The 14,090-nt window shown below is 44.2% G+C and overlaps 1 protein-coding gene across 1 annotated transcript in view; it reads left to right on the top strand.

The window, feature by feature from the left end:
• The window catches only part of LRRK2 (leucine rich repeat kinase 2), a 2,398,611-nt gene that overhangs the window by 516,600 nt on the left and 1,867,921 nt on the right, over positions 1-14,090 (top strand). The window contains exon 12 of the mRNA XM_069629211.1: positions 670-799. Within this exon, the coding sequence (XP_069485312.1) occupies positions 670-799 (130 nt within the window). The remainder of the gene's footprint in view (positions 1-669; positions 800-14,090) is intronic.

Here is a 14,090-nt window from a genome sequence, read left to right as displayed (position 1 = left end):
ATGAGAAAATCCTTTTGTTAAATCACACCCACATATTTAAAATATTTCACTGTTTATTTTTCGTTAATTTTGAAGTGGTATGGCGTATTGCTTAGTGGGCATATTTCGAGTTTGGAAACATTCTGAAAAGGGCAACATCTTTTACAAAGCCAGAGAGACACGTTCGAATCTTATTCTAAAAGCCTTTGTTCTGCTCTTGGGAATTTTTAGTCACGTAGTTTTGTAATAATTTTGTAGAAAAAAAAACATGGCTCACATACAATGAGAGTGAGAATTTGCATTGATTTTACTTAATAGATTACAATATGTTTCTTTCTGTACACCACAAAAAAAGTAACATTTTGTGCTTTGGTAGTTATGTATAGCTATATTTAAAATCAAAATATTAACTTTGAATGGATTTCAGTGCATGTTGTGACAAACTGCCGCTATCCATGTTGGATTAATTTGAATTTTGCACAGTATGCACAACTCAATTCAAAATTTGCTAAAAGGTAAAGTATGCTTAAAAATGTTTCTATTGTTGATCCGTTTTAATTATTGTGCAAAGAATTAATGAAAATGTTGCCTCATTAACCGATGTTCATTGGTCAGTCTAACTTATTAAACTCTGCTGCAAGTCAGTGAACTATTTAGTAGCTCACATCATGTGTGTACTTTATTTTGTAGCACACATCAGAAAAGGTCTGTTGATCAAAGGGATACACATGAACGTGCTGGAAATCATGAAGAAACACTCCAACTCCTCGGATGTTGCAGAAGCTGCTTGCAGGCTCCTAAGCCACCTGCTGAAGGACAGGTACTGGTATCCATGTCACTGTTTAACCCACCGCTCTAGAAGGAGCATTTAGGGTGTTGAAATAGAAGCTTCATTTACATATGATTAGTTCTCCTGAATGGGTATCCTCCATGTTTCATATTTGTAGTGTTCACTGGAATGAGAGGAAGCTATTCCACTTGCCCATAAGCTGGATGTTTACTGTACCGAAAGTATAGCCAATGGCTGTGAGCTACAAGGCTATCTAAAATGAAGACGACGGCTCATGTACTATGTTTTCAAACTGGAACTCCTGTTTGCATTCTGAATGCAATGCATGTGGAATGTGAACATGCAACCCAGATCTGAAAATACCACTAAAATATGGCTGCCAAAAGCCTTGTTGATGGTAGTGGTGAAAAGACAGTTCATGAAACCTTGCCTGAGGGCTCGGATGGTAGTGACTCAAATGGTACACAACGAGGCACTGTGTGCCTTGACCTTGTTTCTCATTTGAATGGGTATTAACGCGTTTCCCCCCCACAATTGTTTTATATTTATGTATTTATTGAGTGAACACGTGGTGGAGTCCTCACTGTTCTTAATAAAATCTCTACTTTTAGGTTTTTAGACTGTTGGGGAGGTTTACTTGGAATACATACCCTTGCTTATTCTGTGCTCGATGGGCATTGGCCCTCTGGTTAATATCTGTAGGGCAGTGGCATAGGTATTCACTTGGCAAGCGTATTTTCTCTTGTTTGTTTGTTAGTATCTCTACTTGATTTGGCTCTTGGTCTGCTTCGGGCTCAGAATCTTGAATTTCGAACTTGGACATTTTTGAATTGTGAACCATGTACGAGAAATGTTTTATGATATATGTGTATGAAGTACTATTTTAATATGTAATATTGTAAAAGTTCTATGAACTATACACAAGTAAAATACATAAAAAATATGGCTGCCACCAAAATGACCAGAGTGCCATATGGTAAAAGATATCCATTTCTACATTCAAGGGATGAGCAGAAAGGTATAACCAAGGCTGTGATATCAGAGGAGCAAAAAGAAAGGGAGAGCAAAAAATGGCAGGGGGATGCTGTTTTGCTTCCCAAAAAGTGCACAGATATATTGCTTATTTTTTGCCCCAGTACACTAACTGAAACACAACCTTGGACGCTGGAAGACAATTATTCACGCAGACACAGACTCAGATTATAAAATAGCTCGTATGTGGCCTGTTTATTTACCAAAAACATACATAAAAGCATAAAAACAAGAAGAATAAGAAATAATAAAAGTATAGAAAAAAGACATCACCGTTGATACAGCATTAAAGAATTCATTCATCTCGCTAGAAACACTGCACTGGAAAGCTCCCCTACAGACAGGCAGAGAGATCTTGATATCAACTTGCCTGGCACAATGCATCCATGTACCAGCAAAGCTTTCTCTGTCTGACTATCCAGGCGCCCCCCTTTTTAAGCCATTGCAAATACATGATGGCATTTTCCAAAACTTTGTCTTTTTCCAAGTCCCTGCTGATTCAAAAGTTCCCATGGGTGCCCAGCCAGAGTGACCCACAGCAACCCAAAAAGGCAAAGTTGTTCCCTTTCTCATGAATATGCCAACAAAGAAAAAGTTGTCCCCTTTCCCATTTTACAAATTCTATGTGGCCCTCCTTAGATTGATGGGGGCATAAACTTGTTCCTGACTTGTCTTTGTCTGAATCGTCACTGAATGTTAGACAAGGGGACTACTGAGGAGCTCTTCACATTTCTCTGCATTGGTCGCGGTCTATGTCTGTTTCTATAGTTTGTACAAATGCCTCTATTCATTCGGACCCTGTGGCTGCCAAACTAAAGAAGAATGAACGGTAAAAGAACAATTTATATGGTACAAGTGTGTAGCGACCAATTTACAGTGACACATATATGCAGTGTGTAACCAAAATAAAACGAAATATAACCGTGTTGCACTTTAAATTCTTAGTGCCAAACAATCGATGTACAAAGAAGGAATAAGCATAAATTCAGCCTAAATATTTCCTACAAATTAACGAGGGGGGTCCTGGGAGTCCCTCTGCCAGACATTAGTCCTGGTTACGAGAGACTTACCCAGAGTCTTTAGCTCACTATCTTTCACAGAGAAGAAATATCCGAAACATATCAGTCTTTGTCCTGCCCTGGGGCAGTCCAGCACCGAAATGCTAGGCAATTCTCCTCTACCAACAGAAACCCCAGACACGTGTTTCGGTCTGGTTGGACCTCATCAGTAGGGTGGATCTGTGCCTCTCTAAGAATAGTGAGCAAGGGGTCCACGTCTGGATTCCCCTAGTAACTTAGGGTGAGACCCAAAATTACTTGAATATGCAGATTAACAAGGTCTGGGGTTTCTGTTACTCTTGTTCAGAGTAGAATTGCCTAGCATTTCGGTGCTGGACTGCCCCAGGGCAGGACAAAGACTGATATGTTTGGGGTATTTCATCTCTGTGAAAGATAGTGAGCTAAAGACTCTGGGTAAGTCTCTCGTAACCAGGACTAATGTCTGGCAGAGGGACTCCCAGGACCCCCCTTGTTAATCTAAATATTGCCTACAAAATATTTTTTGTGATATACAATCAAACAGAACAATTATAGAACATGTATGGAGTGTCACATGAGTTCTGAGGCGCGGTTTCCTCGAGGGTTAGTTATTTGAGCAGAGTATTATCAACAGTTCTCTCAACTTCAGTGCTCAAGGTTGACTTTTTAATGTCTAGGTCATTGGACTATAGGGATATCTCTAGATTTAGCCAACATGTTCAAAAAACATTTGTTTAGCACACTAATGGGTGAAGCGAAGGTAAATGTTCTGTCCATAGTCTTCATCTGTGCGCTGATTAGTGTGTACACCTTTCTGTCTTTTTCCAAGTCCCTGCTGATTCAAAAGTTCCCATGGGTGCCCAGCCAGAGTGACCCACAGCAACCCAAAAAGGCAAAGTTGTTCCCTTTCTCATGAAAGCAGCAAAAATAACTAAATTCCACAGCAACATCTCAATTACCAGACGGCACCTGGTTCAGTCTTGGCTATCTATGCTTGTAGCTTGTAGCTTCTCTCCAGCGTGTCCTTGAAGCATTGCAAAATACCATAAGCACTGAAAGCATGTTTGCCAATGGAATAAAATGAAGAGTTTGCATCAGGTGCAGTTTCCACTGAAGCCTGAAGCAAAAGTCTATTATAGCTCTGGGTGCACTGCACAGAAGAGCTATATTTTGGTAAAAAGTGCATATAGGTGCTATGTTTTAGTCAGAATCATTACAATCCACCCTTGGACATTTCACTTCCATAGCTCAGTGGCACTAATATCGGCCTCTGAAACCGACGAAACATCATAACTAAGCTAGAAATACATTGAATACAATAACACAACATTATAAACATGACAATCGCACAAATACAAGCAAATGCGTAACGCAGAGTTCCTCCAACATCGGGAATCAAAGAAAATAACCAATCCCACCAATTCCCATTGTGATAATATGTTAATTGCTTTGTCAAGTCCTTCAGATTTTGAATGTAGTTTTGCACAGACTGGTAATGGTCACTCAAGCTAAAACAACACATTCCTTCAAATGCATTACAACCTAAATTATGTGTTAATAACAAATAATACCAGCTCCATTCTCCACGGCTGCTTTTCTCATAGCTTGGCTATCTAGAAACACTTCTTCTAAGGCTTGACAGGTATTATTTAACCCTTGCACTACTAAGCATGCTAACTCAATCAATGATTTATAGCCCCCAGCAGCTAATCCCAAATTCCCACCAATGAATATGCAAGAGCAAAGACTTTGGTTTCTGATGACTGGTGTACATCTGAATCAGTCTGGGGATAGCCCTATAGATTCAAAAACTGATCATTTTTATTCTATGTAGTGCTGGCTGCAAAGGGAACATCATTAATACCAGTTGTGTTAAAGCACATGGTCCTCCAGAAATGTTAGCTGGAATGTATGTGTAAGTAGTGTTATCACATGAAAAAAAGCCAACCTAGCAGAAGCTTCACAGGATTTAAATGACCCGCAGCTGCAATTGTATGATTACATAACATGGTAGTGTTAACGTTGGTGCATGTGCTTGGAAGTACTTCCATACATGCTTTTCAAACACAGTCCTGTTTGGCAATGTTCAATTGTTGACATTTGCTAACCTCTTTAGGGTTACAGGTCCTCATATCCCCTTGGGCGATATTGTAAGTCACTATCTGTGTTAGTTTTCTCCATTTTTGGTTTGTTTCTTGGCAGAATCTGCAATATTCATAAACTGAAAATAATTGCAGCACACCAGAATCCTCCAAAAAAGAATCATTGTGCACAATTCCAAAGATCTCTCTCAAAATAGAAGCAGCCGTTGGCACCGCTACTAGACATGTGGTCAGCAAGTCTCTGGCATTGTGCAAGTCAGGCCAACAAAAATGTGAGATGTTTAAAACACTTGGTGCCAGATATACCCCAATGTACTCGGTTTGGGCCATCATTGGTGAATGCCTTTGCCGTGCTGTCTCTTGTCTAGCTGGCGTCAGGTTTTCTTGAGCTCTTTTCTTAAGTATTCTCAATGCTTTACAAATCCGGTTCATCGTTCCTGCTGGGACTGGTGCATCAGTGTCAGGATCAGGCGACCTTCACATTATATCTCAGTCAGCAGACTCACATTGGTTGTCTGCGCAAATACGACATATTGTGTCCGTTGCAGTGTGTTGTTGGACCCTTCCAAATGGAGTCCATTTAGTATCACAATTACACCAGGCAGGCACAGATTCTACAAAAAGAATTCGGAAAAAGACATTGGGCCTCATTACGAGTCCAGCGGTAAACGTGCCGGAAATTCCAGCAGGTTACCGCCGGACTCGTATTACCATTACGCTTCCGTGATTCCCGGAATCACCGGGGCATTACAACCCCGGTGACCCGGTAATTCCGGAGGTAGAATTCGGTAAGTCCCCAATCCCATGGAGTCCCATGGGACTCCATGGGAAGGGGGAAGTGGAAACACCGGCACCATCTTGTAATGGTGCCTGTGTTTCCACGTCCGCCTGCAGGCGGGTGGTGTTAAACCCGCCAGGTCAGACCTGGCGGGAATGACACCTCCCACCTGCAGAACTCGAGATCAGCTGGTCCGGAAACAACGGTGGCGCCGGGTTTACCACCACCGTTATTTCCGGACCGACTCACTCGTAATGAGGCCCATAGTGTTGATACTCACTCTCGTAAATAGCATTTGTATGCTGGCACATAATATCATTTCTTTTGGCCAGGCTCCATCACCAAAACGACCTGGTCCCTGCTGGATGCTATGAAATCTGCCGATATGGGTGGGCCACTTGGTTTCTCTACCCACACCTTCACACCCGGTACCATGTGGTCTGATGAGCCAAAACCACGGTCCCCACTAGCATATAACACTGTAGGGGGCTCCCGTTTTCTGATAATGGACAATTTTGCAGGTATGACGATCAGCTGGGCTATCCCGATTTCTGCATGGATGGGCAGTATTTGGTCTCCACTGTTCATTAAATGACTTTAATTTCTCCTTGATAATCAGCATCTATCACACCTCAAAGTACTTGGATTCCCTTCAATGCTAATCCCGATCTAGGGGCAATCGATCTCATGTGTTCTGGTGGAATTTGTATTCCAATCCCAGTTTCAATTACTATTGTATCTCTGGGTTCTAATCTGATCTCTTGGTGAGAATGCAAGTCTACCCCTGTAGATGCTGGGGTTGCGCACTATGGAGCTAAAGAGCCTGGCATTATCTCCCAGTGTAATAGTCTCTACAGCTGAAGGAGTTTGCATCTGTAATGCAGGTGTTACTATTTGCATTAAGGGTGTTTCATTTTTAGTCAATGGTCTGTTTAAAATGTGTACAGCATCAAACACACAATCAGTCTGTCAGGCTACCATTGCCTGACTTCCACAACTGTTCTTTCAGCAAACAATTCATTCTTTCAATCATACCTGATGCTTCGGGTGATATGGTACATGATAGAGCCATTCAATGTTCTTTTCCTAACAATATTCCTGAATCAACTTGCCTTTAAATTGTGAGCCATTGTAACTCTGAATTTGCAAGGGCACGCCGTAATAAAAGGTAATCTGATATAACAATTAATATTGTTCAGTTGTGTGGCTCTTACATGGTAATTCCAACAAATATCCGGAAAATGTGTCCACAATTGTGCATGCATACTGACAGCCTTTACTAATTGGCATAGGACCGATATAAGTGATCGGCCCGATTTGCCTTGGACAATGTGAGGGATGGGTCTATGTTGCTGATGTTGACACGCAGGATACTGCAAAATAATTTCACTACTTCTAAAGGGATATTATTCCGTCCGCTTGTGCCCACCTGCAAGTAGCTTTCTCTCCCATATGTCCACATTTCTGGTGAGCCCACTTAGCCAAACCCTCACAATTGGCCTCTGAAGCCTCTGCTTCAACAGAGGAAATCTTGGTGCGTTTGTCTGCAACAGAATTAAACCAGCGTTCTAATGAGTCAGTAGTACACTGCACATCCACATGATACAATGTTACTTCACTTTGTGATGGCATTTCCCAGATATCTTGCCCTAGTTCCTTTTCCCACAACTCTTTGGAATTAATGTTCCACCCATTGTTTTGCCATGTAGATAGCCCATTAGCCACTGACTATGAATCTGTGTACAAATGATATTGGCTAGGCATTTCTTGTTTCAAAGCTTGATACACTGCACAAAGCTCTGCAAACTGGCTGCTCTTCTTTACCGGTCGTGGTTAGGATCTTTTCTTTGTCTTGGGGATTATATGATGCCGCTTTCCAATAATGCTCAGTTCCTACATATAATGGGCTGAGCCATCGGTGAACCAGGCATGTTCTGCCTTTTCTACTGTCAAATCCCCACAAGGTACTCCACATTTCACTGGAGACTCATGCACTTCTGTCACTTTCTGCAGTATATAGTCTATAGGTGACAGTCTAACCACTTGCTCATGTAATTTGGCAACTCCGCCCTTTCCTAATTTCGCTCTTTCTTGGATATACCATTTCCCTTTGATAATACTGGCTTCTTGAGCATGTCCTATCCTGTGTGTTTTAGGAAAGCTCAACACCCATTACATAATCGGGATTTCGGACCTGATCGGTACATCATGACCCACTGTCATTTGCTCCGTATTAACAAGAGTCCAATAGCATGCTAGCAATTGCTTCTCAAACTGAGTGTATATATCACCAGCTTCAGGTAATTTGCAACTCCAAATCCTAAATGAACCCGTTTTTGATCTTGATTTTGCCACAGGCTCCAGTTAGCACAATTCTCTTGAACTGACACATTAATCTCCACTTCTCCTGAATTCAAAAGCCACAAATCAAGCACACGCTGCACAGTATCTTTTGCCAAGTGAAATGCTCTTTGCTGCTCCTCACCCCACTCAAATTCATATTTCTTTCGTGTCACTTTGTAAAGTGGTGTCAATATTTGCCCGAAATGTGGTGTATGCTGGCTCCAAAACCCAAACAGCCCTATGAACTGCTGAGCTTGTTTCTTGTTCACTGGTGTGGTAAACTCAAGTATCTTCTGTCAGGCTTTCGGCAGCATCTCTAGATGCCCATTTAAACAAAAAAAATATTTTGCATTTATAAAGTGCACAAACAGCCCAGGGGCATTGTAGTTCTGTTACATGAATGAACGACTCAGTTAAAGGGAGCTTACATAATGTGTTGCATATAGAGACATTACATTACATATCATCATATTACACATTACATTACATTATATCAGTGTAGGCTGTTCCGAATGCAGGTTCAGACAAATAGCAGTGTTTTTATGCCACTGAATTCCCAGAAATACCATGATTTCAGCTGGCCCTTGTATTTTGTTAGGGTTAATCTCCCACCCTTCCTTCTTCAACCCGACAATGATTGCTTCCAACTGATTTTGCACACTTCGCTAATCCTTTCCTTGGATCAGAATGTCATCAATGTAATGTGAAATCTGTATATCATGCTTGCATGGTATTTCGTCCAAATGTTATGCTACCAGCCAGTGACAAATGGTTGGGCTGTGCAAGTTTCCTATAGGCACCCTCGTGAAGGTGTACTGACGCTCATTCTAAGAAAATGAAAACTGCTTCCGACACTCCTGAGCAATTGGCACAGAGAAAAATGTATTGGCTAAATCTACCACTGCATACCAGGTCCCCTCAAACCTTTGTACATTCTCAATTAATGTGATGGTGTCTGGGGCTGCAGGAACCAAAGGAGGGAATGTGTTTGTTCAATGCTCTATAATCCACAGTCATTCACCAGCTCCCATCCCCTTTTTTTAGACGCCAGATCGGATTATTCTCAGCAGTAGTAACAGGACGTAACACTCCTGCTTCTACATATCCCTTAATGGTCTCTGAAATGTTCTTCTGTCCCTCCGGAATGCAGTATTTCTTCATAGATGCATGCTTTGTGGCCAAAGGGTATTTGAGTTATTTGCCTGTAATGGAAAAGTTTGCGGTCGAAAAGGCTGTAGCTAACTTGACTGTCAACCCAAAGTAAATGCATCCCCAAACATACTACGCAAATACCCCCTGCCCCTTACTTATCTTTTGATTTTGGCGGCACACCTTGTGTGCCGCCGACTCCCTGCACTTGGAACCGGCGCTGCAGGGTCTTTTTCCTTTTTTTGTTTTAACTTTATTCTCCTATGCGGGGGACACACCTCAACCTCGGAAATATGAAAATGCCAAACATGAGGGAGGCAAACCACCGGTCCTCATGGTTCTCAACAGAAATGCCCAAAAAGAATGTATCATTTCGTACAAATGGTACATGCCTTTTTTGGTCTTTTGTACCATTTGAACAACTGGATACAGTCTTTGTGGGCGTTTCCGCCAAAGCCACGTGCACCGGACGGACTCAATTTGCCTACAGTAATTGGTGTACATGTCAATGCATTCACTCCAAACTGATATTTTCTCCAGCATGGGGTCTGACATGGATTCACATGCTCATGAATATTCCCCATCGGCAGGCTAGGAATCCTCGCTAAAAGAAAAGTTTCACTTTCACTAACACACCATATTTCTCCTTTAAACCAATCGCTGTCCTCTGGCCATACTCTCCCCATCCAATGACAGTCCCTCCCTAAGCGCCTCCTCTGGCAGCCATCTTCAGATTTGTACTGCTTGCTTCAGTGTTGGGAGTCTTCGAGTTTGCTCTGTGAGCTATTTCATGTTTTCGACAGAAAAAGGTTCTATTCTTTGTTCCGAAAGAGCATGTGTGCTCTTTTCTCCATCTGCCGACAGCAGGGATCTGTTGTCGGTTAATTTCAGTACCACTCAAGGGCAAAGATCATCAGAAGTTTCCAGAAGGCCATTGGGCCTACTTTGTTTGTTAGTTTAATAATTTATAATGCGCACAAGATGTATCAGGGCGCAGCAGTTACAGGAATATACGAGGCTTGAGTAGACCAATTACAGGATATGCATAGGAATAAAGCAGGTATAGGAAATAGATAAGTCAAGGAATACATATATACAACATACAGATACAGAGCAAAAATGTGCATAATGCAGCTATAATGCAGAAAGTGCCGATGCTACATAAGCGAGTCCTAAAGATCCGCAGACTTGAGCTAGTTAATTTTAATTCAGTCTAAAATTTAGATAGGGTTGGTTTTCTCTGAAAGTGTGTGGCAGAGAGTTCCACAGTTGGGCTGCTTTGACAGGGAAACTGCATCCCCCCTACCGTGGAAAGCTTGAATCTCGGTATAGTTAGGCAATTGGAGTTGGTTAGCCTTGTGGGTCTAGTGGATGTTCTCCTGTGGAATCTGTCCATGAGATAGCGGGGGCAGCATTATTCAGCGCTTTATGGGTGAGGGATGCAGTTTTTAGGTGGATTTTGTTATAAATTGAGCCAGTTATTTTGGTGCCTAATCACAGATATGTGATTTTCTGTTCACACAAAGAGCTGCTCTTAAGGCATTGTTTTGGAGGATTTGTATCCTCTGGATGATAGATTTATTGGCACCGATGTATAGGGCATTGGAATAATCTAGCCTAGAGCGTATGAGCGCTCTGGCCAGAATAATGCAATTGTCATCGGAGAGAAAGGGTTTGCCAGCTCTAATGAGCTTACAAGTGTAGGCGGTGGCAGAGGCCATAGAGTTCACTTGTTTGGCGAAGGAGAGAGAGGAATCTAGGTAGATACCAAGGGTCTTTACTTCCTTAGCCACCTTGATACATTTGCTGTTGATTTTAAAGGCTGAGTATTTCTGGCCTAATTTCTTGAGGTTTGTCGGGGTTCCCAGGATAATTAGCTCAGTTTTATCATCATTCAGGCATAGACCATAGGTTGCCATCCATTCCTGGATGATGAGATATACCCTATTCACCAAGGCTAAATCCTTGACGTAATCCCCAGAAAGCGGGAGGAGGATCTGAGCATCATCTGCATAATTGGTGTAGGTGATACCAAATTGGTCCTGATCATCGCAAAGGGGCTTGGTGAATATATTGTATAGTGTAGGGGAGACGCAGGAGCCCTGGGGAATCCTGCATGTGATAGGGACGGGGTCTGCCGCTGCAGAAGGGGAGAAGACCCTCATGATCCTATCACTCAGGCAGGACTTAATCCATAGGATGGCCTCTTTGCAGAAGTGGGCGGCTGAGTCTTAAGTGGCTGCATAAGACCTTATGATCCACAAGGTCGAATGCAGCCGACAGGTCTAGCAGTAAGAGGAGTGCTGTTTTCCTTTTGTCTCTTAACTCATCGATCTGTGTCTTCAGATCAATAAGGGTGGTCTCCATGCCGTTTTGTGGACGGAAGCCTGATTGTCGCGCTCCTAGGAGTTTGTGGGATTCCAAATATTTTTGTATTTGAAGGTAGGCGACCTTGTCAAGTATTTTTGTAACAGAAAGGGTACTGTTGTGATGGGACGGTTTTTGGTGGGTATGAGAGGGTCAAGGGTTTGCTTTTTGAGCAACGGGACCACCCAGGATTGTTTAAGGTTAGTGGGGATACTGCCGGAAGTAAATGAAGCGTTGATGAGTTTGGAAATAAAAGGGGCGAGATCTCTTGCCGCATCCTTTATGAGCTGGGCTGGGCAGATGTCTCCCTGGCAGTTGGAGTGCTTGAGTGAAAGGATGACTTTTTCTACCTCGAACGGAAGTTTTGGTGAAGTTGAACCAGGCCGGGGAGTCAGGTAGTGTGTCCTTAACGGGGAGGTCAAAGATGGTGGTGTTAGGGTCCGATAGGGAGTTAAGGGAGGCTTTTTTTAAGGCTATTTTACTTTGGAGGATAGTTACTTTGTGAATCACTTTGCGCCCTCCGGACATGACAGAGGCGAAGGAGGGAAGGTCCCTCTAAGTGCGGGCTACGGAATGTTTTGTAGAAGACAAGCACCTACAATGCCTCTACTGCCTGCACCCTGACTTTTAAGTAGGTGGATTGCGAGATATGCCTCTGGTTCTCCAAGAAGACAATGAAGGACAAGCACAGTCGATTGGTGGCGTGGCTGAGCTCTGAGCAGGGTCATGCCTCGCCAAGGACCGGCCGGACTCAGTAGCGGTCTTTTAAGCATTTTAGGGAGGCCTCATCCGTCAGGGCCCAAGACAAGCCCAAGAACCGCAAGTCGGGGTCCACTGACGTCGCTGCTGAATTGGGTCCCATGGTGGATAGGGCGCAATTGAAGTCACCCTCCCTTGCCAGCTGGCAATGGAGCGCCTCCTCAAAAAGGAAATCATTTACCCCGACTAAACTGCGGGAGAAATATGAGAGGCCGCGGACAGAGGAGAAGGCGCCTGAGCTGCCCAACCAGGCCCAATCAGACAGGCAAAGACTTTGTCGACAATAGAGTTGGTGGGAGCTGCTCTCACAATGGCTAACGGAGCTAATACTGTGAAGATAGTCCGCCGCAGCACAGAAGACATCCTTGCCCCAAAGGCGTGACACTGCGCATTGACTTTGGCAAAGTCTGCTGGCACGCCGGAAGGTGGGAAACCGGCTCAGGCCCTGATTCAAGCCCCACAGGGGGGCTTGTGCCCGATTAAACCAGGCAGGAGGGTTTCTTGTACCAGAGGCGCGAGTCCAGGTGGAAGACTGTCATGGCGGTGCCCCTTCTGGACAATGTGTGGGATGAGGGCCTGGCCCTTATGAAGAACACTTGCACGGCTCTAGCCAAACCGGATAGACTGGAGAAGTAGTATCAGGTGCCCAACTCCGCACCCAAGTGCCTGAGGTTGCAACCATCACTGGGTTCGGTGGTATCGGCAGCCGCGAGGAAACGGTCGGCTAACCTGACCTCGTCGTCTTCGGTCCCTCTGGACTGAGGGGAAGAAGCTGTACGCCACGGGAAGGAAGGTGATTTTCACTGTGGCATCCACAATCAAGGCTGTCAACCTTCTGGCGATCCTAGCCAGGTACGACAGGGAGCCTTGGTACAAGCTGGGCCCTAATCTGGAATTACTTCCAGATGATAAGAAGATGGAGGCTAACACTCTTTCCCAGAGGGGGAAGTTGCATGTGATCACGCCATTACAGTGGCGTTGGACATCGCTGAAACAGGGTTCCGGCAGATGGGGAACAGTGTCTGCCTTTGTCAACCAGGTTGGATGAAGGCCACGAATTTCAGCAGGAAGTCCAGGCAAAGGTGTTGGACATGCCCTTCGACAGAAAGAACTTGTTTGGTAAGATCGTCAAGTCCCTCCAGGCCATCAAGGCGGATACGGGCACGGCCCGTTCCTTGGGCACTCCCCAACAGCAGCGCTTCTCTTTTAACTCATACATTGGAATGTCGTACATTTCTTCCAAGGGTTTCTCCTATTCGTACCGCCAGCCTTCCAGATCCACATGCCAGGAAGCCTACAGAGGCCGTTCCCAGGCCTCAGGTTGCAGAGGACAGTGTCGCCCGCAGGGCAGGACGCCGGATCCAAAAAAAGGCCTGAACCGACTGAGACATTGGGCCCCCATGCGTGCACCCTGTTGGGTGGCCGGCTGACGAGATTCGTCAGCAAGTGCAAGATCATCACCAATGACAGATGGGTGCTGGACGCTCTTGCCTAGGGATACACTCTGGAGTTTCAACGCAGGTGTCTGCGAATCCCTCTGGTTACCTATCAGGAGCAGCACATTCCACAGCTCCTGGAGGAGGTGCGGGCCATGCCGTGGAAAGGGGCGATAGAGCTAGTTCCCCAATGGCTCTGGGGCTGAGGAGTCTATTCCAGATACTTTATGGTCAGAAAGAAGACAGGGTGCTGGAAACCCATTGTAGACCTGCAGTGTCTCAACAAATACTTAAGTCCCAAAAGTTCAGGATGGTCAC

This window comes from Ambystoma mexicanum, chromosome 12 (genome assembly GCF_040938575.1).
Source record: "Ambystoma mexicanum isolate Mex_15411 chromosome 12, UKY_AmexF1_1, whole genome shotgun sequence".
Classification (NCBI taxonomy): Eukaryota; Metazoa; Chordata; class Amphibia; order Caudata; family Ambystomatidae; genus Ambystoma; species Ambystoma mexicanum.
Note: the sequence above shows the minus strand (reverse complement) of the source record. Positions and strands in the feature narration are given on the sequence as shown.